The sequence below is a fragment of the Macaca nemestrina genome, chromosome 17, assembly GCF_043159975.1.
Source record: "Macaca nemestrina isolate mMacNem1 chromosome 17, mMacNem.hap1, whole genome shotgun sequence".
Lineage (NCBI taxonomy): Eukaryota > Metazoa > Chordata > Mammalia > Primates > Cercopithecidae > Macaca > Macaca nemestrina.
In genome coordinates this window covers 66563649-66587570 of record NC_092141.1, presented here as the reverse complement: position 1 = coordinate 66587570, position 23922 = coordinate 66563649, and the positions used below count along the sequence as shown (strand labels likewise).

At 52.5% G+C, this 23922-nt stretch overlaps 2 protein-coding genes across 3 annotated transcripts; one reads left to right on the top strand and one right to left on the bottom strand.

Moving 5' to 3' along the window:
- The first annotated feature begins 1606 nt into the window (after positions 1–1606).
- Positions 1607–11262, top strand: LOC105472078 (vesicle amine transport 1). The gene is made up of 6 exons (XM_011725024.2): positions 1607–2090; positions 5835–6042; positions 6428–6598; positions 6706–6795; positions 9323–9564; positions 9727–11262. The coding sequence occupies exons 1-6, from the start codon at positions 1680–1682 to the stop codon at positions 9808–9810; spliced, it is 1206 nt and encodes a 401-aa protein (XP_011723326.2). The 5' UTR covers positions 1607–1679; the 3' UTR covers positions 9811–11262.
- A 150-nt stretch (positions 11263–11412) lies between these two features.
- On the bottom strand, positions 11413–19617 carry LOC105472079 (interferon induced protein 35). 2 transcript variants are annotated; one of them, XM_011725025.2, is made up of 7 exons: positions 19404–19614; positions 13775–13873; positions 12677–12824; positions 12499–12605; positions 12210–12396; positions 11980–12086; positions 11413–11758 (listed from the first exon to the last, which is right to left on the bottom strand). In XM_011725025.2, the coding sequence occupies exons 1-7, from the start codon at positions 19422–19424 to the stop codon at positions 11567–11569; spliced, it is 861 nt and encodes a 286-aa protein (XP_011723327.2). In that variant the 5' UTR covers positions 19425–19614; the 3' UTR covers positions 11413–11566. The 2 variants fall into 2 exon arrangements, with proteins under 2 accessions (XP_011723327.2, XP_011723328.2); XM_011725026.2 differs by lacking the exon at positions 11980–12086 and having other exon boundaries at positions 19404–19617.
- Between the last annotated feature and the right edge of the window lie 4305 nt (positions 19618–23922).

Below are 23922 nucleotides of genomic sequence, written 5' to 3'. Positions count from 1 at the left end.
ACATAAAATTAGCCGGTCGTAGTGACACATGCCTGTGGTCCCAGCTATACAGGAGGCTGAGGTGGGAGGATTGCTTGAACCCGGGAGTTTGAGGCTGTAGGAAGCTGTGATCACGCCACCTTGCTCAGCCTGGGTGAAAGAGTGAGATCCTGTATCAAAAAAATAAAATAAAATAAAAATATAACTAGAGCACGCAGCATCATCACTATGTTACAGAAGGGAAAATGAGGAACAGAACGTTAACACCAAAGTCAGAAAGTTTTAAAGGCGTGGTCTCTATGCTTCTGCTTTGCCACTGCAAGACCACAGTGAATTAAGTCTCATCCCTGCCTGGGTTACATAAAGGTACAGTCAGAGCCTGAGATACAATTTAGCTGGACTCCAGTCTACATGTAAGTAACTCCAAATCTGATGTAAGTTCAAGTTTTGGGACTGTTCCTTAACTTTTTTTTTTTTTTTTTTTTTTTTTTGAGACACAGTCTGGCTCTGGAGTGCAGTAGCACGATCTCAGCTCACTGCAAGCTCCGCCTCCCAGGTTCATGCCATTCTCCTGCCTCAGCCTCCCAAGAAGCTGGGACTCCTGGCGTCCACCACCACGGCCGGCTAATTTTTTGTATTTTTTAGTAGAGACGGGGTTTCACTGTGTTAGCCAGGATGGTCTCGATCTCCTGACCTCGTGATCCACCCGCCTCGGCCTCCCAAAGTGCTGGGATTACAGGCGTGAGCCACCGCACCCGGCCTTTTTTTTTTTTTTTTTTTTTTTTTTTTTTTTTTGAGATGGAGTCTCCCTCTGTCGCCCAAAGTGGAGTGCAGTGACACGATCTTGGCTCACTGCAACCTCCGCCTCCCGGGTTCAAGCAATTCTCCAGCCTCGGCCTCCCGAGTAGCTGGAACTATAGGCACCTGCCATCATGCCTGACTAATTTTTGTAGTTTTAGTAGAGACGGGGTTTCGCCATACTGGTCAGGCTGGTCTCGAACTCCTCCTGACTTCAGGTGATCCACCCGCCTCGGCGTCCCAAAATGCTGGGATTACAGGTGTGAGCCACGGCGCCTGGCCTTTTTTTTTTTTTTTTTTTTTTTGAGACAGGGTCTCACTTTGTTGTCCAGACTGGAGTGTAGTGGCGCTATTTCGGCTCACCGTAACCTCAGCCTCCCAGGCTCAAGCGATTCTCCTGCCTCAGCCTCTCGAATAGCTAGGATTACAGGCGCGCGCCACTACCGCCTGGCTATTTTTTGTATTTTTGGTAAAGACGGGGGTTTCACCATGTCGGCCAGGCTGTTCTTGAACTCCTGACCTCAAATGATCCACCCGCAATGATCTCCTGACCTTGTAATCTGCCCGCCTCGGCCTCCCAAAGTGCTGGGATTACAGGAGTGAGCCACCGCGCCAGGCCTATCCCTTAAAATAGTTTTTAATTTGAATAAGGTTTACTGTGAATAAATAAATCGCGGTCTGCTTGAGCCCAAGACCACAGACATTCCTGGTACCCGTTTTCGTGCTCTCCCAGCTTGCGCCACTGTGGCCCTGGCCCTTTAAGGCTGCGCGCGAGGCCCCGCCTCGCCCGGCGCCCCGCCCCTCCCGCTGGATCCCGCAGCCGCGGCTCTTCCCGACGCGCCCCGCCTTCCCCAGCTGTGCACTCTCAGTCCAGCTGTGCGCTCTCGTCGGGAGTCCCAGCCATGTCAGCCGAGAGAGAGGTAACCGAGGCGGCCACTGTGGTGGCGGCCGCCGAGGCAGGGGCCGGGGAAGACGCCTCTTCGCCGCCTGCGAAAACCGAGAGAATGAGCGACCCCCAGCAGCCCGCGGCCTCGGAAGGGGCCGCCGCCGCCGCCTCGCCGCCGCCGCTGCGCTGCCTGGTGCTCACTGGCTTTGGAGGCTACGACAAGGTGAAGCTGCAGAGCCGGCCGGCCGCGCCTCCGGCCCCTGGGCCCGGCCAGCTGACGCTGCGCGTGCGGGCCTGCGGGCTCAACTTCGCAGACCTCATGGCCAGGCAGGGGCTGTACGACAGGCTCCCGCCGCTGCCTGTCACTCCAGGCATGGAGGGCGCGGGCGTCGTGATCGCAGTGGGCGAGGGTGTCAGCGACCGCAAGGTGAGCGGGTTGCGTAGGGCAGGGCAGGGCTGCGCAGGCCACGGGGCAGTGGGGCACGAGTGGGCGGGCGCCGGGGGTGTGGCAGGGCAGGAGAAACTGGCGCGGACCTGGGTGCACAAGCGTGGAAAGCGTAGCAAAGAAACTTGTGTTTTGGGGCTCCTGGAGAACGGCATTTATGTGGGGAGGGGAGGCGGAATTATCGCCCCTTCCCCAACCTTTTTTAGTTGCGGCCGCCGCCCAGAAGCTGTGCTGGTAGGGGGGGAACAATAAGGCGCCCATGCGCATGCGCACAACGACACCACCGTCCCCACCCACCCCCGCCCCCCCGTTAAAACCACACCTGTACCCCTGCCCACCAAACACTCTCTGGGTAATTGTGGTCTGTGACTGTGAGTGACGGTTAGTACCCCCTTTTCCCGAGGGAGCTTGAGGGGCTATGTCGCCGGGGTTGGGCGGGGGCACAGCGGCCGTGCCAGAGTCCTGGTCACATGCAGCCCCGTGGTCTGTGGGGGTGTGAGGCGGCCCCTCCCAAAGCAAGGCAAGGCCAAGGAGACGAGACACGCCCGTGACGGAGAAGAGAGAGCCTTGCTCCCCCACCGCCACCAGACTTACACCGCCGATCTGGTTTTGGGGTGGGGGAGGCGGGATTGGGTCACCCGATCTTTGTCTTGGGCTCTGTGTCTCCCGTGACTGCAGTATCTCCTCCTTCTGTGACTCAGACATCGGGCCACGACCCGGGGCTGCCCTTGGGAACGCCTGGGGCGGGGCGTGTAGGGGGTACCCACCTCTGCCTTCCTCCTGCAGAGGACCCCCACTTCAGAAACCCCGGTGCCAGGGGTTTGGACTGGAACGGAGAGGTGTGGCGCCTTGAACTGGTTGGCCAAGTCTGCAGGCCTGTTTCTCCTCATTTGTCATTAATCTCGGCCACAACCCTGGACACCGGAGAGCTCAAAATGATCAGCTTTTTGAGAGTCCTGGGATGAGGCCTCAGCACTCCATTTGTTTAGGGGTTCCTTTTTCTTTCTTTCTTTTTCTTTTTCTTTTTTTTTTTTTTTTAGACGGAGTTTCGCTCTTGTTGCCATTGCACTTGTTGAGTGCAATGGCGCGATCTCGGCAACCTCTGCCTCCCGGGTTCAAGCGATTCTTCTGCCTTAGCCTCCCGAGTAGCTGGGATTACAGGCATGTGCCACCGCGCCTGGCTAATTTTGTATTTTTAGTAGAGATGGGTTTCTCCATGTTGGTCAGGATGGTCTCGAACTCCCGACCTCAGGTGATCTCCCCACCTTGGCCTCCCGAAGTGCTGGGGTTACAGACATGAGCCACCGCGCCTGGCCAGGGGTTTCTTTTTAAATCAGACCCCTCAGAAAGAGGCCCCTCAGATGTAGCCTCTTGCAGACCTGCCAGCCCCGGATTCCAGAGCCAGGTTTGTTGGATTCGGGAGCCAGGTTTGTTGGATTCATCGAGTATGCAAACAGCTTCTCCTTAAAGGCTTTCCTCTGAATTCAGCTCTGGCCCCACCCTCAAACTGACTTCTAAATGATCCCACTCTTGAGCAGGCGCTAAGGGGAATATTTTCAGGGGGTAGTTGTAGTTCATGTCACTGCTGAAGGCCACCCACCTCACCTCCCCCCCCACACTTTCCGCCTGGTAAATACAGGATATCCTGTCCAGGGCAAGAATCTGATGTAAGAGCCTGGATTCTGCTGGGAGGGCCCTTCCCTGTCTCTCTCCCTCCTCCTCCCTCCTGGTGTCTGGGCTGGGGAGGGGTCTTGGCCCTGATCTGGATGGCCTGAGGGTTAGCATGAGACAGGGTAAGTGAGACTTGTTCTGGGTCAAATCTGGGACTGGCCTTGACCCCAAATGACCAAGGCACTCCTCGCAGCTCTCCTGGGTTGTTCTGTATCTGCTAGTCTTGAGTCCCTGGGTGGAGGGCTTCCGTTCTCATTCTCCAGACCTCATCTCAGGCCAGAACTTGGAAGGAAAGACCCCAGCATGTCCTCAGTTCTCCTCTTCAGTGGACTGTGGGAGCATGAGGACATGAAAAAGGGCGTAAGTGGGAGTCCCATCCCCCTTCCCCATGGACCCTAACTCTTGTTAATATACAGAATTCCCATCATTCCTGGCAGGGATCAAGACAGACCCGGATTGTCCCAGAACAGCACCCACACCTCCCTCTTCATGCTCTTCAGAGTGCAGAGAGGTCTTTTCTCCTGACCTCCCTCCTTTGCCCTGCCCTTCCCTTGACCCCACTTGCTAAGCTGGAGAGAAAGGTTCTGTTTTTTGTTGTTTTTTTTTTTAATCTTTTTTTTTTTTTTTTTTGAAACGAAGTCTCGCTCTGTCACCCAGGCTGGAGTGCAGTGGCCGGATCTCAGCTTACTGCAAGCTCCGCCTCCCAGGTTTACACCATTCTCCTGCCTCAGCCTCCCGAGTAGCTGGGACTACAGGCGCCCACCACCACGCCCGGCTAGTTTTTTGTATTTTTTAGTAGAGACGGGGTTTCACTGTGTTAGCCAGGATGGTCTCGATCTCCTGACCTCGTGATCCGCCCGTCTTGGCCTCCCAAAGTGCTGGGATTACAGGCTTGAGCCACCGCGGTTATCTTTGCCCCCTTTCCCTCCTGCACAGAGGCTCTCATGGGTGTGGGGAGGAAGCCTTTTACTGCTGTGTAGGCCTGTGTAGCTCTCCTTGTCTGTCGCCCCTCTTGCACCATCTCTGAGTGAAAGTGTTTCCTGGACTTCCAGTGCTGGCTCAAACACACTTCTCCCCAGGTGATCACACCCTGCCGTAATCGCTCAGAGAACTTTGCCTGCACTTTGGTATGGCCTTCTTTTGGTTGGTTGTGTGACTTCCTTGCTGCTATTATATTATTATTATTATTATTAGCTAACATTATTAAGTGCTTATTATGTGCCAGACGTTGTGCTAAATTTTTTTTTTCCATTTGATCCTCATAACTGCCCTAATTGACAGATAAGAAAACTGGAGCTCAAAAAGATTAAGTAATTTTTATGCACCCAAAGTCACACAGTCAGTAAACAGTTGAGACCACTTTTGTAACCACAGCAGTTTCATCTCTTCCACAATACTTCATGCTGCCCTAACTGTAAGCTTCTTGCATTCAGGGATCTTACACAATAGTGACATGTAAGATCTGTAAGAAGATGATAAGGATAGTATCTGCCTCAAAGAAATGATGTAAGGATTAATTAAGCATTATATATAAAGCACTTGAAATCAGGCTTGGCCCTCAGTCAGCAGTCAGTAAAGGTAGGTCGTTTTTGTTGATGATGTTGTTATTATTATTACCATGACTATTGCTGCTTCTCCTGCTACTTCATTTGTAAGAAGAGGGCCTTGTACCTAGGGCAAAATCAGTAAATAGCCTGTGGATGAATGAATGAGTGAGTGAAAGATACTCTTCTTTTTTTTTTTTTGGAGACAGAGTCTCACTCTGTCGCCCAGACTGGAGTACAGTGGCACGATCTCAGCTCACTGCAATCTCCGCCTCCTGGATTCACTCCATTCTCCTGCCTCAGCCTCCCAAGTAGCTGGGATTACAGGCGCCCGCCACTACGCCCAGCTAATTTTTTGTATTTTTAGTAGAGATAGGGTTTCACCATGTTGGCCAGGATTGTCTCGAACTCCTGACCTCGTGATTCACCCACCTCGGCCTCCCGAAGTGCTGGGATTACAGGCGTGAGCCACCGCGCCCAGCCAACGAATGATACTCTTCTCTTCTTCAAGGCAGGAGACCGGGTGATGGTGTTGAACCGGTCAGGGATGTGGCAGGAAGAGGTGACTGTGCCCTCGGTCCAGACCTTCTTGATGCCTGAGGCCATGACCTTTGAGGAAGCTGCTGCTTTGCTCGTCAATTACATTACAGCCTACATGGTCCTCTTTGACTTCGGCAACCTACGGCCTGGCCACAGCGTCTTGGTACACATGGCTGCAGGTGACGGGTCCCCTCACTTTATCACTCCTTACCCCACCCAGATTTCCTTCCAGGCCCTTTCCCTGCAGCCTGTCTGGGTTGTTGCCATGGCAACACCAGACTGCCTTGGCCTGTGGCGCCCAGAGGCCTCTGCTGTGTAGTTGCCGTGGTAACATTCAGGCACCAGGTCTAGTCTGGTGTGCTATCCTTAGCAACGTGCCCTCACCCCACACCCCCACCTCTCTAGCTACCCTCCCCACCACTTCTCAGTCATGGAAATTAGACATGGCCCTAAAACGAGCCTAGGCAAAATGAAGGTGATGGGCTGAGTCCTTGGGAGGCTAGAATGGAGTGGTTGGTAGCCAGGGTGACTCCATATCCCCTGCTTATGGGTGTCTTGCTGCAGGGGGTGTGGGAATGGCTGCCGTGCAGCTGTGCCGTACGGTGGAGAATGTGACAGTGTTCGGAACAGCCTCGGCCAGCAAGCATGAGGCACTGAAGGAGAATGGAGTCACACATCCCATCGACTATCACACGACCGACTACGTGGATGAGATCAAGAAGATTTCCCCTAAAGGTTGGGGGCAGAATATGGGAGGGGGGGTAGGAAGGCACAGGACAGGGAGGGGAGCTCCAGATCTGTGGATCCTAATGTTGTTCTTGGGTTGCCCTACTCTATAACAGGAGTGGACATCGTCATGGACCCTCTGGGTGGGTCAGATACTGCCAAGGGCTACAACCTCCTGAAACCCATGGGCAAAGTCGTCACCTATGGTGAGTTAGTGGGCCAGGCATGGAGAGAGCATGTGAGGGCAGGAGGGAGGGTCTAAGAGGTGGGATGTAGGGCCCAGGGCTTTTGAATGAAGAAGGGGTAGGGACTCTGGTGCTCTGTAGACAATCAGGGTTAGGAATGGTCCTGTATGTTGCATTCAGATTGCTGACTCCTGGGTGCCAGCTCTTTTCATTCTCTGTCACAACGTTTCATATGAGTCATAGTAAATTCTACATTTTATTTTATTTTTTGAGACGGAGTTTCACTCTTGGCCCCCAGGCTGGAGAACAGTGGCGCATCTCGGCTCACTGCAACCTCCGCCTCCTGGATTCAAGTGATTCTCCTGCCTTACCCTCCCGAGTAGCTGGGATTACAGGTGCCCGCCACCATGCCCAACCAATTTTTTTATTTTTAGTAGAGGCGGGGTTTCACCATGTTGGCCAGGCTGGTCTTGAACTCCTGACCTCAGGTGGTACAGCTGCCTCATCCTCCCAGAGTGCTGGGATTATAGGCGTGAGCCACCACAGCTGGCCAAATTGTACATTCTTGTTTGGGGATTATTCTTGAACAACCAGCCTGCCTTCTTTCTGTCCTACCTTCCTGAGTGTCTTTTTTTTTTTTTTTTTTTTTTTTTTTTTTGAGACGGAGTCTTGCTCTGTCACCCAGGCTGGAGTGCAGTGGCCGGATCTCAACTCACTGCAAGCTCCTCCTCCCGGGTTCACGCCATTCTCCTGCCTCAGCCTCCCGAGTAGCTGGGACTACAGGCACCTGCCACTTCGCCCGGCTAGTTTTTTGTATTTTTTAGTAGAGATGGGGTTTCACCGTATTAGCCAGGATGGTCTCGATCTCCTGACCTCATGATCCGCCTGTCTCGGCCTCCCAAAGTGCTGGGATTACAGGCTTGAGCCACCGCGCCCGGCCTCCCTGAGTGTCTTAAACAAGGTGCATTTTCATTTAAAAAAGTATTTCATACAACAAAATAAGCCAGGCATGGTGGCTCATGCCTGTAATCCCAGCACTTTGGAAGGCCAGGACAGGCGGATGGCTTCAGCCTAGAAATTCAAGACCAGCCTGGGCAATATGGCATAACCTCATCTCTAGAAAAAATACAAAAATTAGCCAGGTGTGGTGGCACTGTACTCCAGCCTGGGCAACAGAGCGAGACCCTGACTCAAACAAAGGAACAAACAAACAAATACATAAAGACTAGAGCAATTTTGTTTTTTTTTTTTTTTTTTGAGAGGGAGTCTCGCTCTGTCGCCCAAGCTGGGATGCAGTGGCCGGATCTCAGCTCACTGCAAGCTCCGCCTCCCAGGTTTACGCCATTCTCCTGCCTCAGCCTCCCGAGTAGCTGGGACTACAGGCGCCCGCCACCTCGCCCGGCTAGTTATTTTTTGTATTTTTTAGTTGAGATGGGGTTTCACCTTGTTAGCCAGGATGGTCTCGATCTCCTGACCTCGTGATCCGCCCGTCTCGGCCTCCCAAAGTGCTGGGATTACAGGCTTGAGCCACGGCGCCCGGCCTTTTTTTTTTTTTTTTTGAGACAGAGTATCACTCTGTCACCCATCCTGGAGGGCAGTGGCCCAACCTCGGCTCTCTGTAGCATCCACCTCCCTGGTTCAAGCAGTTCTGCCTCAGGCTCCTGAGTAGCTGGAATTATAGGTGCCCATCTCCACGCCTGGCTTTTTTTTTGTTTTTCTTGAGACAGAGTCTGGCTCTGTCACCCAGGCTGGAGTGCAGTGACACGATCTCAGCTCACTGCAACCTCTACCTCCCGGATTCAACTGATTCTTCTGCCTCAGCCTCCCAAGTAGCTGGGACTACAGGCACGCGCCACCATGCCTGGCTAATTTTTGTATTGTTGTGGTTTTTTTGTTTGTTTTATTTTTTTTGAGACAGAGTTTCGCTCTTTTTGCCCAGGCTGGGGTGCAATGGCACGATCTCAGCTCACTGCAACCTCTGCCTCCTGGATTCAAGCGATTCTCCTGCCTCAGCCTTCCTGAGTAGCTGGGATTACAGGCATGTACCACCATGCCCAGCTAATTTTGTATTTTTAGTAGAGACGGGGTTTCTCCATGTTGGTCAGGCTGATCTCGAACCCCTGATGTGAGGTGATCCACCCACCTCGGCCTCCCAAAGTACTAGGATTTCAGGCGTGAGCCACTGCGCCCAGCCAACACCTGGCTAATTTTTGTATTTTTTAGTACAGACAAGGTATTTTTTAGTAGAGACAAGATTTCACCATGTTGGGCAGGCTGGTCTTGAACTCCTGACCTCAAATGATCCTCCCACCTTGGCTTCCCAGAGCGCTGGGATTACCGGTGTGAACCACAGCACCCAGCTGCTGGAGCAATTTTAAGTCAGCCACGGTTGGTTTGGGCCTGGTAACCAGCAGTTTGAGAATTATCCAATCACCCCCTGGCACTGGTGTGGAGAATTGCAAGGGGATCACAGGGAACAGAAAGTACAGATGCAGGCACACAGGGATGTGCCTGGGGTGTTCACAGGCCATGTCACCTTGTCCTTCAGGAATGGCCAACCTGCTGACGGGCCCCAAACGGAACCTGATGGCCCTGGCCCGGACATGGTGGAATCAATTCAGCGTGACAGCTCTGCAGCTGCTGCAGGCTAACCGGGCTGTATGTGGCTTCCACCTGGGCTACCTGGATGGTGAAGTGGAACTGGTCACTGGTGTGGTGACCCGCCTCCTGGCTTTGTACAGCCAGGGCCACATCAAGCCCCACGTTGACTCAGTCTGGCCTTTCGAGAAGGTGAATGTGAGGATTTTGCAGGGAGGGCTTGGATAGGACTCATGAAGGCTGGGGTCCCAAGGGGCAGATTCCTGGGGAAGAGGAGGGCTGCCTGCATCACACTGGCTCTTGTTGGATGGAGGCTGGATAGCACTGGGAGCCTCATCTTTCCTTCCTCCCCAGGTGGCCGATGCCATGAAACAGATGCAGGAGAAGAAGAATGTGGGCAAGGTCCTCCTGGTTCCAGGGCCAGAGAAGGAGAACTAGAGCGAGTGGTTGTGAGACCCTAGAGACCAGCAAAGGGAGAAGTTGGGAAGCTGCGTTCTGTTGGCCACCAGACTTGCATTTCAGCCTCTGTCATAATGCTCTGCCCTCCCTCCCCCGAAGGTCTCTGTGGTGATGACCCGCTCTCCCCTGCCCCTCCCCGCTTCCTGACCTCTGAAGAGGTTGGGAAGTGACCATTTGGATGTCTGGGCCCTGCCAAGGGGACAGGGAGGGTCAGAGGGAGGCCGGCTGCTTCCTGCCCCCGCCCTTTCCCCGGGCCTGCTGTGCTGCTTTTGTGCCAAGGTTAGCCAGTACCCCCCTGTTGTGTTCCATGTGCTTTCACCTCTGCCTCATCTTCCCTCCCGTCCCTGCCCCGCCACCTCCCCAAAGAATTGAAATGTCAGCTCAGGATATGGGGCCAATCTCTGTGAGTCCAGCAGGTACCTGTCTCTCCCTAGTGTCCCTTCAGCCTGGGCCAACCAGCGCCCACCTCTGGGCTTGACCAGTTCCCAATCTCCTCCTCTGTCCCCAGCATCGTAAGCACAATTGGGCTTCTTCCATCTCCAGGTTTTCTGCCATTCTTAACCAAGGCTGCCTCTTCCAACAGGGCGGAAATCAGACCTACTCCCCTAGGTCACAACTCTGGGAGCGATACAGAGCCCCCACCCTTCACTGAGTTCTCTGGATTTGTTCTCAGTGCCTTAGCAACGAAAACCTGTGCTTGTGTGTGTGTGGCGGCGGGGAGGGAGGATCCTGTCTCCCACCTCCTTCTCCTCCCCTGTACTCCCCAGTGCCTTCCTTGTTCTGGTGGAGCTGGGGTTTCGCTCCTACCCAGTCCCACAACACTGCCAAAAATTTGTGTATGTGCCATTGGGTGGGGCAGTCCCGAGCCTCCTGGGGGAGCAGGGCAAAAACAGGTGCCCTCATCGTGGTCTGTGTCATGTCCTGTCTCTATGATGGTTGAGGAGAAAGGCGGGGAAGCTTCCTCAGTCTTGCAGATACGTGTGGCATTTACCAGCCAGAGCTCTGCAAGGCTGTGCTGTCTGTTTCTTGTTCTGGGACCAAAGTAAAAATCCAAGCACATTCCCCTTGCACTTAGGGGAGGCCCCACTGCCTTCTCAAAGCAGAGCGGCAGCTTATCAAACTCAGCCCACAACTTTGTTTACATGGGTGGGGAGATGGAACGGGAATACAGAGTGGGATGGTCAGGACCTGGGCCACTGTGACCAAAATGGGGACTTCCTGGGTAGGGAGGTCACTCCCTCTACTCACTGAGCTAGAATTAGGGAGGATTATCACCCCAACCGTTGCAATGGGAGGTGGAGGGACAGGCTCAGCATCCTCATTGTCTACATGAGGCCCAAATGTGTGAAGTGCGATTTCTGCTTTTGTGTACCCCACCACCCCATTACCACAGCTGCCTTTGTGTTTGTGTCAATAAAAAGCCAAACCCTAGGTCCTGCTTGTTGCCTCTGAGAGTGGAGGGAAGGTGAGCTTCTGGAAGGCCAGCGCTGCCAGCAGAAGATCTGGCTTCTTCCCACCCCCATCTCTTTACATGCCCAAATCACGTTTCCTTTCATGAGTGAAATGAGGAAGAACATCATGGAGTGCAGGCCGTTTTTACTGTTCCGGGCAAAGTGTTTCTCAATGTGTGATCCCTCCCTGTTGGTGAACATAAAGACCTCCTACATGGGCACCCAAGCCCAGCCCCGTGTGAGATCCTTGGCCGTGGGGTGGGGAGGATGAGAAGGGGAGGCCCCTACCCTGACTCAGAGGTGAAGACTGCTAGGCCCTGCTGTCCTTGGGGTACGACTGTCAGGGACTCTATCTCCCCACCCCCACGGGTGGGCTTCTGGAAGTGGACCTCCAGGACGTCGTGCAGCTCTGGGCCGTCCAAGATATCGGGAATGTTGAGCACCAGCACTGAGCGCGGAGCTGGTTGCAACCTGATCTGGAAAAGGAGCCAGGAGATCGCAAAGGCTCATGGGAGAAGGGCTGGGGGCTGGGGGTAGGGCAGGCAGTGCCCCATGGGGGTATGAGGTCAGGAGGCCTGGAGAGGCTGGTCGTGGGTAGGTCAGTGGGGTTTGGGGCCTCTGATCCTTCACTGGGCAAGTTCCTGGCAGGCAGACGGGTTACCCAGCCCAGCCCCTGTTCTCCACCCCTCCCACTTACCTCAACATTCTGGATCTCCCCATTCACATAGGGAGAGACTCTCAGAGGGACCTGCTGTCCACCCAGTGGCACTCTGAACTGACCAATCCGGCACAGGCGCTGGGCCACTGTGGGGAACAAGGAGGGGTGGACCTTTAGCATCAAGCCCTCTCCTCTCTCTGTACCCTGTACCCTAATCTTCCACACCCTGTACCCTCATCTCCCCTGCAGGAGGTCTGCATGACCCTCACCTCCATCCGTAGCAAACCCCAGCATGACACTCCCTTGCAGCAGCTCCCGAAACTCCACATCGCCACCTCCGTTCCTAGTCTTGCCAAAGAAGATCTCAAGCTTGTCCAGCAGCTCCTCCTCACTCAGCCTGAGACTGGAGGGAAATCCACTGACCAACACCCTCTGGCCACTCAACTGGCTGGACACCTAGGGGGAGACAGCAAGGGGTGGTCCCAGACACAGCTCCACTTTCCCATGCCCAGGTGCATGGCACCTTTTTCATGCCCCAGGATTCTGTCATTCTGTCACCTGGATGGTGGTGACCATGGGCAGCTCCAAGGGCTGGGCCTGCATCCGCAGCCGGCACTCCTCCATGTTGATCGTGTGCTCCTTTTGTTGCAGCACCTGCTCAGCCACTGGGTGGTGGGGAAACGGTCAGTACTGGGAATCCTCCCCACCTCCCTCCTGAGGCTCCCCATGAGCTCACCTTTGGGGTCATCAAAGGTGATCAGAGCAGAGCCCTCAAGCAGAGGGCAGTGGATCCGCAAATTGGAAACTAAAGACTTAGGCACTTCCCTGTCCTGCTGGGTGTGTCCTCGGAACACCAGGGGGATCTCCGGCACTGAAAATGGGACCTGGAAGTAGGGGAGGGGAGTAGGAGTGTTCCTCACTCCCACCTAGGAGGAAGGCATCTCCAATCCCATTCCATTGATGCTGAGTGCTGGAGATAAATACATTTACTGAAAGAAAAGCTGGATAAATGAGTGGATGAATGCAGGTCTGGTCCATACCGGGCCATTTACATACAACATCTTAATTTGTCCTGGGGGGTGGGTAGCTCTACTTTACAGATGTTCAAGTAACATACTGGAGGTCACATAGCAAAGAAGTAGCAGAGCCAGGAATAAAACTGAGAACTCCCCAGCTCTTTTGTGTGTGTGTATGTTTGTTTGTTTGTTTTAAAGGGAGTCTCGCTCTGTCACCCAGCTGGAGTGTAGTGGCACGATGATCTTGGCTCACTGCAACCCCCACCTCCCAGGTTCAAGCAGTTCTGCCTCAGCCTCACAAGTAGCTGGGATTATAGGCATGTGCCACCAAACCCGGCTAATTTTTGTATTTTTAGTAGAGACGGGGTTTCACCCTGTTGGCCAGGCTGGTCTCAAACTCCTGACCTCAGGTGATCCACCAGCCTTGGCCTCCCAAAGTGCTGGGATTACAAGCATGAGCCACCATGCCCGGCCTCCTTTTTTTTTTTTTTTTTGAGGAGTCTCGCTATGTCACGCAGGCTGGAGTGCAGTGGCGCAGTCTCAGCTCACTACAGCCTCCGCTTCCTGGGTTCAAATGATTCTTCTGCCTTAGCCTGCTGAGTAGCTGGGATTACAGGCATGCGCCACCATGCCCAGCTAATTTTTGTATTTTTGATAGAGATGGGATTTCACTATGTTGGCCAGGCTTGTCTCAAACTCCTGACCTAAGGTGATCAGCCCACCTCGGCCTACCAAAGTGCTGGGATTACAGGTGTGAGCCACCACACCTGGCCTCGCCAGCTCGTTTTTACCAGACAACACCAGGTCTCCCACCTTACCTTGTCTTTGGGGGCGTCCCCGAGCTCCTTTCTCAGCTGCTGCAGCTCCTGCAGCCTCATCTTGAGTCTGGCCTGCTCCTCCTGAAGGGCGTGGAGGGCCTTTTGGAGCAGAAGGAAACAACGAGACTTCCACCTGCCCTTCCAGAGAATCAACAAGCCCAGGGGAAGTGGGGCCTGTTCTGGACTCTCCAGAAGCAGAGTTGATGCTAAGCTCAAGAACAACCCAACGGCCGGGCGCGGTGGCTCAAGCCTGTAATCCCAGCACTTTGGGAGGCCGAGGCGGGTGGATCATGAGGTCAGGAGATCGAGACTATCCTGGCTAACATGGTGAAACCCCGTCTCTACTAAAAATACAAAAAAAAAAACTAGCCGGGCGTGGTGGCGGGCGCCTGTGGTCTCAGCTACTTGGGAGGCTGAGGCAGGAGAATGATGGCGTGAACCCGGGAGGCGGAGCTTGCAGTGAGCCGAGATCGCGCCACTGCACTCCAGCCTGGGAGACACAGCGAGACTCCGTCTCAAAAAAAAAAAAAAAAAAAAAAAAGAACAACCCCTCCACCCAGGGCTTGGCTGGGCTCATCTCAGCTGTTCTTGAAAGGGCAGGAGCCTTTGCAGCGTCCATGACTTGTTCATGACCACAGATCTAGAGTTCAACAAACACTGAGCTCCTGCTAGGAAGTGCTGGGCACTGACACAGACAGTGGAAGATAAGGGTACAGCCCTCAGGCCTGCCAAACAGTGCTCAAAATAGTACATGATCACATCACTGACTGTGAAGGGCAGCCAGAGTTTGGAAGAGGGACAATCCCAAAGGGGTTAACCCAGTTAGGGACACCTCCAAGAGAAGGGGAGACAAGTTGCAAAATGTCATACAGTAACACTGTTAACTTTTACTAAGTACTTACTATATGCCAGGCGCTGTGTTAAGCCTTTCTGATGAATTATTTCTTTTTTTTTTTTTTTTTTTTTTTTTTTTGAGACGGAGTCTCGCTCTGTCGCCCAGGCTGGAGTGCAGTGGCCGGATCTCAGCTCACTGCAAGCTCCGCCTCCTGGGTTCACGCCATTCTCCTGCCTCAGCCTCCCGAGTAGCTGGGACTACAGGTGCCCACCACCTCGCCCGGCTAGTTTTTTGTATTTTTTTAGTAGAGACGGGGTTTCACCGTGCTAGCCAGGATGGTCTCGATCTCCCGACCTCGTGATCCGCCCGTCTCGGCCTCCCAAAGTGCTGGGATTACAGGCTTGAGCCACCGCGCCCGGCCCCCTGATGAATTATTTCATTCAATTCTTAGAACAACAGGGTATCTATAAGATAGATATCCTATGATCCTTATTTTATTGATTTATTTTTAAATTTTTTCTTTCTTTCTTTCTTTCTTTTTTTTTTTTTTTTTTTTTTGAGATAGATTCTTGCTCTGTTTCCCAGGTTGGAGTGTAGTGGCATGATCTCAACTCACTGCAGCCTCCACTTCCTGGGTTCAAGCAATTCTCCTGCCTCCCAAGTAACTGGGATTACAGGCACCCACCACCACGCCCGGCTACTTTTTGTATTTTTAGTAGAAGCGGGTTTTCACCATGTTGGCCAGGCTGGTCTCAAATCCTGGCCTCAGATGATCTGCCCGCCTCAGCCTCCTAACGTGCTAGGATTACAGGGGTAAGCCACCATGCCCAGCCAATCCTTATTTTATAGATGAGGAAATTAAAGCTCAGAGAGGTTAAATGACTTGCCCAAAGTCATTTGGCCCTAGGCTGTCTGACTCCAGAGCCCATCCTGCTAACCTGTGCTTTACAATGAAGAAATGAAGCCCAGAGTGGGGAGGTGGTTTACCCATCAATTCTAGCTTGTCCCTGGACTGCTACACTTTCCACGGAACAACAAGTAGCCTTTTAGGCTGGGTGTGATCTGGAATGGGTCCAGAGAGAGAACTGACATCATAGGCAGGGAAGTGACACCAGAGATACCAATAAATGCACCTCTGTTTGTGGAATAGAGCAGAGTTCACCCTGTGGTTAGGAATCTTGATAAGTAAGTTCGGCTCAGAGAAGCATGAGGTCTTTTGCAAAGATAGGACTCTGTCCTGACCATCTCTGTATTCCCAGTGTCCAGCAAGATCTCCGGCACAAAATGTGTCCAGTAAAAGTGTGTTGAGGCCGGGCGCGGTGGCTCAAGCCTGTAATCCCAGCACTTTGGGAGGCCGAGGCGGGCGCATCACAAGGTCAGGAGATCGAGACCACGGTGAAACCCCGTCTCTACTAAAAATACAAAAAATTAGCCGGGCGCGGTTGTGGGTGCCTGTAGTCCCAGCTACTTGGGAGGCTGAGGCAGGAGAATGGCGTGAACCCGGGAAGCGGAGCTTGCAGTGAGCCGAGATCGCGCCACTGCACTCCAGCCTGGGCGACAGAGCGAGACTCCGTCTCAAAAACAAACAAACAAAAAAAAGTGTGTTGAATGAAGAAATGAAGTGAATGAATGACGGTAAAGGAGCACATTACAGAGGGCACCAAATAAATTCGTTGTGAGTTTGGTCTAGTTTTAGCAGAAACCTAGAGCTTGACCACATAATGCTGGTTTATGAATAGTGAAAAAGACCCTTAGTTATTCATATTTCTGTAAATGAGACAGTGCTAACACAGTGCCTTTAAGGGCCAGTTAGATAACATCAATGAGTTAATAGAGCCATGTAGGATGACAGAGAGTGGTGGGGACTGTGATGCACTGGGAAGAGCATGTCCCTGCTAAAGTAAACCTCTTCTAGCCATAACCAAGTTTTCCCCCACAGCAAATCTATCCATATTTTTGTTTTGTTTTGTTTTGTGAGACAAAGTCTCAATGCCACCCAGGCTGGAGTGCAATTGCTTGATTATGGCTCACTGCAGCCTCGACCTCCCGGAATCAAGCGATCCTCTCATCTCAGCCTCCTGAGTAGCTAGGACTACAGGTGTGTGCCATCACGCCAGCTATTTTTTTTTTTTTTTTTTTTTTAATTTTCTGAGATGGGCCGGGCGCGGTGGCTCAAGCCTGTAATCCCAGCACTTTGGGAGGCCGCGACGGGCGCATCACGAGGTCAGGAGATCGAGACCATCCTGGCTAACACGGTGAAACCCCGTCTCTACTAAAAAATACAAAAAACTAGCCGGGCGAGGTGGCGGGCGCCTGTAGTCCCAGCTACTCGGGAGGCTGAGGCAGGAGAATGGCGTAAACCCGGGAGGCGGAGCTTGCAGTGAGCTGAGATCGCGCCACTGCACTCCAGCCTGGGTGACAGAGCCAGACTCCGTCTCAAAAAAAAAAAAAAAAAAAAAAATTTTCTGAGATGGAGTCTCACTCTGTTGCCTAGGCTGGAGTGCAGTGGCACAATCTCGACTCGCTGCAAACTCTGCCTCCTGGGTTCAACAGATTGTCCTGCCTCAGCCTCCCAAGTAGATGGGATTACAGGCACCTGCCACCATGCCTAGCTAATTTTTTATTTTTTATTCATTTATTTTTTTTGAGATGGAGTCTCACTTTGTCGTCAGGCTGGAGTGCAGTGGCATGATCTCGGCTTACTGTGACCTCTGACTCACGGGTTCAAGTGATTCTTCTGCCTCAGCCTCCCAAGTAGCTGGGACTACAGGCACACACCACCATGCCCAGATAATTTTTTTATTTTTAGTAGAGATGGGTTTTCACCATGTTGGCCAGGATGGTCTCAATCTCTTGACCTTGTGATCCGCCCACCGCGGCCTCCCAAAGTGCTGGGATTACAGGAGTGAGCCACTGCACCCGGCTCTAATTTTTTTTTTTTTTTTTTGAGACAGAGTCTCGCTCTGTCACCCAGGCTGGAGTGCAGTGACCGGATCTCAGCTCACTGCAAGCTCCGCCTCCCGGGTTTACGCCATTCTCCGGCCTCAGCCTCCCGAGTAGCTGGGACTACAGGCGCCCACCACCTCGCCCGGCTAGTTTTTTGTATTTCTTAATAGAGACGGGGTTTCACCATGTTAGCCAGGATGGTCTCGATCTCCTGACCTCGTGATCCGCCCGTCTCGGCCTCCCAAAGTGCTGGGATTACAGGCTTGAGCCACCGCGCCCGGCCTAATTTTTTGTTTTTACTAGAGACAGGGTTTCACCATGTTGGCCAGGCTGGTCTCAAACTCCCCACCTCAAGTGATTACCCACCTCAGCCTCCCAAAGTGCTGGGATTACAGGCATGAGCCACGGACCCTGGCCCCCTAATCTTCCCCTTTTTAATTGAAATAAAAAATTTGGGCAGGGCGTGGTGGCAGAAAAAGTGAAACTCCGTCTCAAAAAAAAAAAAAAAAAGAAAAGGCCGGGCAGGAGATCAAGACCATCCTGGCTAACACGGTGAAACCCCATCTCTACTAAAAATACAAAAAATCTGCCAGGCATGGTGGAATGTACCTGTAGTCCCAGTTACTTGGGAGGCTGAGGCAGGTGAATCGCTTGAACCCGGAAGGCAGAGGTTGCAGTGAGCCGAAATCGCGCCATTGCACTCCAGCCTGGGTGACGGAGCAAGACTCCGTCTCAAAAAAAAAAAAAAAAAAAGATTGTCTTGGGGAACTGGGGTTCTGAAAAGGTTGGCAATAATAACATTAACAAGAAGAAACACATTGAATGCTCTGTAGGTGCTAAGCAGTGGGATAAGTTTTTACTGTGTCAATCTATGGATTACCTAGTGTGATTCTTACGATAGATAGATGATAGATAGATAGATAGATAGATAGATAGATAGATAGATAGATAGATAGATAGATAGATAGATAGATAGTGTGTGTGTGTGAGAGAGAGAGAGACAGTCTCCCTCTGTTGCCCAGAGTGGAGCATAGTGGTATAATCTCAGCTCACTGCAACCTCTGCACCCCAGGTTCAAGCAATTCTCTTGCCTCAGTCTCCCGAGTAGCTGGGATTACAGGTGTGTGCCACCACGCCTGGCTAATTTTTGTGTTTTTAGTAGAGATGGGGTTTTGCTGTGTTGGCCAGGCTGGTCTCGTACTCCTAACCTCAAGTGATCCAACCGCCTTGGCCTCCCAAAGTGCTGGCTGGGATTATAGGCGTGAGCCACTGCACCCAGCCTAATTCCTTTAGTTTCTTTCTTTTTTTTTTGAGACCGTCTCGCTCTGTCACCCAGGCTGGAGTGCAGTGGCACAATCTCGGCTCACCGCAACCTCCGCCTCCCAGGTTCAAGTGATTCTCCTGTCTCAGCCTCCCACGTAGCTGGGATTACAGGAGCACACCGCCACACCCAGCTAATTTTTTGTATTTTAGTAGAGACGGAGTTTCACTGTATTGCCCAGGCCTCCCAAAGTGCTAGGATGACAGGCATGAGACACCACTCCTGGCCTAGAACAATTGTTATTTGGGTCACAGAACCCTTTGAGTATCTGATGGAAACTACGGATTCTCTCTCCAGAGAAGTGCACACACACAGGATTTAATGAGCTCCTCCTGTCTGAGGCAATAGGTTAGGGAACCGACTCCACAAGGCAGAGGCAATCCCAGCCCTGTGTTTCTCCCCAGCCCTTCAGCAGGCCTGAGATGGGCAGGGAGAGGCTTGGCTGCCAGGCCGTGAGATATCTGTGGGTTCCTAGACAAAGGATTGTTCCTGTTTCCCCAATTCCCAACTCCCTCCTCCTCACTTACGGCATTCAGCGGGGCTGACATGGGTCTCGGGTCTGTTTGGCAAGAGCTGAGGCCTCAGAGCTGGGCACACTGGCAGAATCCACCACAACTGAACTCTTGTTTGTACCCGTCCCCTCCAAGGGCTTTGGTCTCTCGCAGCCCCAGCAGGACCCGAACACCTCAGGAGGTTCTGCTCGCAGGCTGTTTGCTTCCACTTTCATTTCCGTGAAATCCCTGCCCTCTGGCGCTCACATGCTGCCCCCTGCTGAGGCCTCCCCATCCCTGGGAGGAGCCTTCTTGATCATCAAAGTCGACTTCACTCAGCCATGGTGCCTCAAGGAAAGCCACCTCACAGCAACTGCAAACTGGCCCCAGTCAACCATTCCCAGCAATCTCGGACAAGCGCATTGGTAGACCCTGCTTTGTCAATGGATTAGTTCCCTAGAGCCTAGAATAATGCTGGGCACATCAACATTGATAAAATAATTGTTGAATGAGCTGGGCGCGGTGGCTTACATCTGTAATCCCAGCACTCTGGGAGGCCCAGGCAGGCAGATCACCTGAGGTCAGGAGACCAGCCTGGCCAACATGGTGAAACCCCATCTTTACTAAAAAAATACAAAAATTAGCCGGGCGTGGTGGTGCAGTCCTATAATCCCAGCTACTTGTGAGGCCGAGGCAGAATAGCTGGAACCCGGGAGGCGGAGGTTGCATTGAGCCGAGATAGTGCTGTTGCACTCCAACCTGGGTGACAAGAGTGAAACTCCACCTCAAAAAATAAAGTAATAGGCCGGGCGCGGTGGCTCAAGCCTGTAATCCCAGCACTTTGGGAGGCCGAGACGGGCGGATCACGAGGTCAGGAGTTCAAGACCATCCTGGCTAACACGGTGAAACCCCGTCTCTACTAAAAAAAAAAAAATACAAAAAAAAAAACTAGCTAGGCGAGGTGGTGGGCGCCTGTAGTCCCGGCTACTCGGGAGGCTGAGGCAGGAGAATGGCGTAAAAACCCGGGAGGCAGAGCTTGCAGTGAGCTGAGATCCAGCCACTGCACTCCAGCCTGGGCGACACAGTGAGACTCCGTCTCAAAAAAAAAAAAAATAAAAATAAAAAAATAAAGTAATAATTGCTGAATGAACGAGAAACACAATCAGGACAGATAAAGCCCATAGTTCAAGTTCACAAAACTGCCAGGCGCAGTGGCTCACGCCTGTAATCCCAGCACTTTGGGAGGTCGAGGCGGGTGGATCATGAGACCACCCTGGCCACCATGGTGAAACCCCGTCTCTACTAAAATACAAAAAATTAGCCAGTCCGGATCACGCCATTGCACTCCAGCCTGGGCAACAGAGCGAGATTCCGACTAAAAAAAAAAAAGTGCCAATCCCAGCAGCTGGGCCCACACGTGCCTATAGTTCTAGCAGGTTTAGGCAGGAGTTCGAGGCTTGAGCCCGGGAGTTCGAGGCCAGCCTGGGCAACCCAGTGAACCTTGTCTCTTAAAAAAAAAGAAGCCTGGCCGGGCGCGGTGGCTCAAGCCTGTAATCCCAGCACTCTGGGAGGCCGAGGCGGGCGGATCACGAGGTCAGGAGATCGAGACCATCCTGGCTAGCACGGTGAAACCCCGTCTCTACTAAAAAAAATACAAAAAACTAGCTGGACGAGGTGGCGGGCGCCTGTAGTCCCAGCTATTCGGGAGGCTGAGGCAGGAGAATGGCGTAAACCCGGGAGGCGGAGCTTGCAGTGAGCTGAGATCCGGCCACTGCACTCCAGCCTGGGCGACAGAGCGAGACTCCGTCTCAAAAAAAAAAAAACAAAAACAAAAACAAACAAAAAAAAAAGAAGCCTGGGTGCGGTGGCTCATGCCTGTAATCCCAGCACTTTGGGAAGCTGAGGCGGGCGGATCACTTGAGGTCAGGAGTTGGAGACCAGCCTGACCAACACGGTGAAACGCTGTCTCTACTAAAAATTAGCCGGGCATGGTGGCACAGACCTGTAATCCCAGCTACTCGGGAGGCTGAAATGGGGGAATCGCTTGAACCTGGGAGGTGGAGGTTGCAGTGAGCTGAGATTGTGCCACTGTACTCCAGCTTGGTGACAGGGCAAGACTCTTGTCTCAAAAAAAAAAAAAAAAAAGAAAAAATTCAGAAAACTGTTAAGAGTGCCCAGCACCGCCGGGCGCAGTGGCTTACTCCTGTAATTCCAGCACTTTGGAAGGCCGAGGTGGGCGGATCACGAGGTCAGGAGATCAAGACCATCCTGGCTAACATGGTGAAACGTCTCTACTAAAAAATAAAAATGAATAAAAAATAAAAAAAATTAGCTGGGCACAGTCGCAGGTGCCTGTAGTCCCAGCTACTTGGGAGGCTGAGGCAGGAGAATGGCGTGAACCCGGGAGGCGGAGCTTGCAGTGAGCTGAGATCGCGCCACTAAACTCCAGCCTGGGCCGCAGAGCCAGACTCCGTCTCAAAAAAAAAAAAAAAAAAGACTGCCCAGCACCGAGAGCTATTATGTGGCCAACACCCTTGTGCTCTACGTGAATTAACTCTTCAAATCAATGCCATGAAGTTGGTTCTATTTTCTTGACTTTACAGATTGAGAAAATTGAGGCACAAAGCATTAGAAACATGCCCAAGGTCACAGGGCTAGGAATCGGAGAAGCATGGATCCAAACCTGGTAGGAACAGTATTTAAACTTTGGGTTTGACCCTGAGTAGGCAAGCTACTTAATAGGAGTCTGTCTCAACAGAGATGCCTTAATACTTAAGTGTGAGAAGATTCAAGTTAAAAAGCTTCCTGGCTGGATGTGGTGGCTCACACCTGTAATCCCAGCAGTTTGGGAGGCTGAGGCGGGCAGATCATGAGATCAGGGAGTTCAAGATCATTCTGGCCAACATAGTGAAACCCTGTCTCTTCTAAAAATTCAAAAATTAGCTGGGTGTGGTGGCACACTCCTGTAGTCCCAGTTACTTGGGAGGCTGAGGCAGGAGAATTGCTTGAACCCAGGGTGGGCAGAGGTTGCAGTAAGCCAAGATGGCACCACCTCACCCCAGACTGGGTGGGTCAAAGAGCAAAACTCCCTCTCAAAAAAGTTTCCTAATAACCTAGCCCAAGGTTTATTCCAGTTACTCACCAATCCTACTTTGAGCCCCTTCCCGCCCCCCCGCCCCCTCCGGTTCCCAAGTGCAAGTGTGGTACCTAGCAGACTTGGCAAACTGGCCTGTTTGAATCTTGGTTCCCTCTAGTGACAGAACCAGTTCAGATGGAACACATATTTCATCCATGCAACATGGCTAGCTGCAGTCCATTGTGAGGTAAAATGCCAGATCCTAAGAGCCACAGGTCTTTCCTGCACAAACACAGTAGTGCACAGTAGCGGCACAGCCCAACGCCCAAGCCCCTTTCGTCACTTTCTTCAAGTCTCCGCCAGCCAGGCCATTTGAGGAGCACTCCCTCGTCCTATTAAACAGCAGCTCTAGGCTTAGGGTTTCACCACTGGCATCTGTCGTTACCACCAGGAGCAGCTCTCCAGGGTGGTCCCCACCTCATCTGCACCAGTACCAGCGTCATCTGAAAACTTCCTAAAACTCAGACCTCCTGGATGGGTCTGAGGGCAGGATTTCAGCAATCTGTGGCTTAACAAACCATCCAGGTGATCTCTATCTGTGCTAAGGTTTGAGAATTTCAGGTTAGCAGTTCTCAATCAAAAATACGTGATCCCCACCACTCAGGGGCTTTTGGTTGTCACAAGGAGGAGCAGAGTGTAGCAGAGGTTCTCCTGGCACGTAATGGGTAGAAGCCAGGGAGGCTACACAATTCTTCACAGGGATTATCAAGCTAAGGACAGAGGCAGTGTAAACCTCACTAAGGCAGATTTAACATTTTCCCAGCCCCTCATCCATCACCCAGTGTCTTTTTTTGAGATGGAGTCTCGATGTCGCCAGACTGGAGTGTAGTGGTGCTATCTTGGCTCACGGCAACCTCCACCTCCCAGGTTCAAGTGATTCTCCTGCCTCAGCCTCCCAAGTAGCTGGGACTACAGACCTGCACCACCACACCCAGCTGATTCTTTTTTTTTTTTTTTTTTCTGAGACGGAGTCTTGCTCTATTACCCAGGCTGGACTGCAGTGGCCGGATCTCAGCTCACTGCAACCTCCGCCTCCCGGGTTTACACCATTCTCCTGCCTCAGCCTCCCGAGTAGCTGGGACTACAGGCGCTCGCCACCTCACCCGGCTAGTTTTTTGTATTTTTAGTAGAGACGGGGTTTCACCGTGTTAGCCAGGATGGTCTCGATCTCCTGACCTCGTGATCCGCCCGTCTCGGCCTCCCAAAGTGCTGGGATTACAGGCTTGAGCCACCGCGCCCGGCCCCAGCTGATTCTTGTATTTTTAGTAGGGATGGGGTTTCACCATGTTGGCCAGGATGGTCTCAAATCTCTTGACCTCCTGATCCGCCTGCCTCGGCCTCACACTGGGATTACAGGTGTGAGCCACCGTGCCCAGCCCATCCAGTGTTTCCTATTCAATAATGTTCTCCTTTTCACAG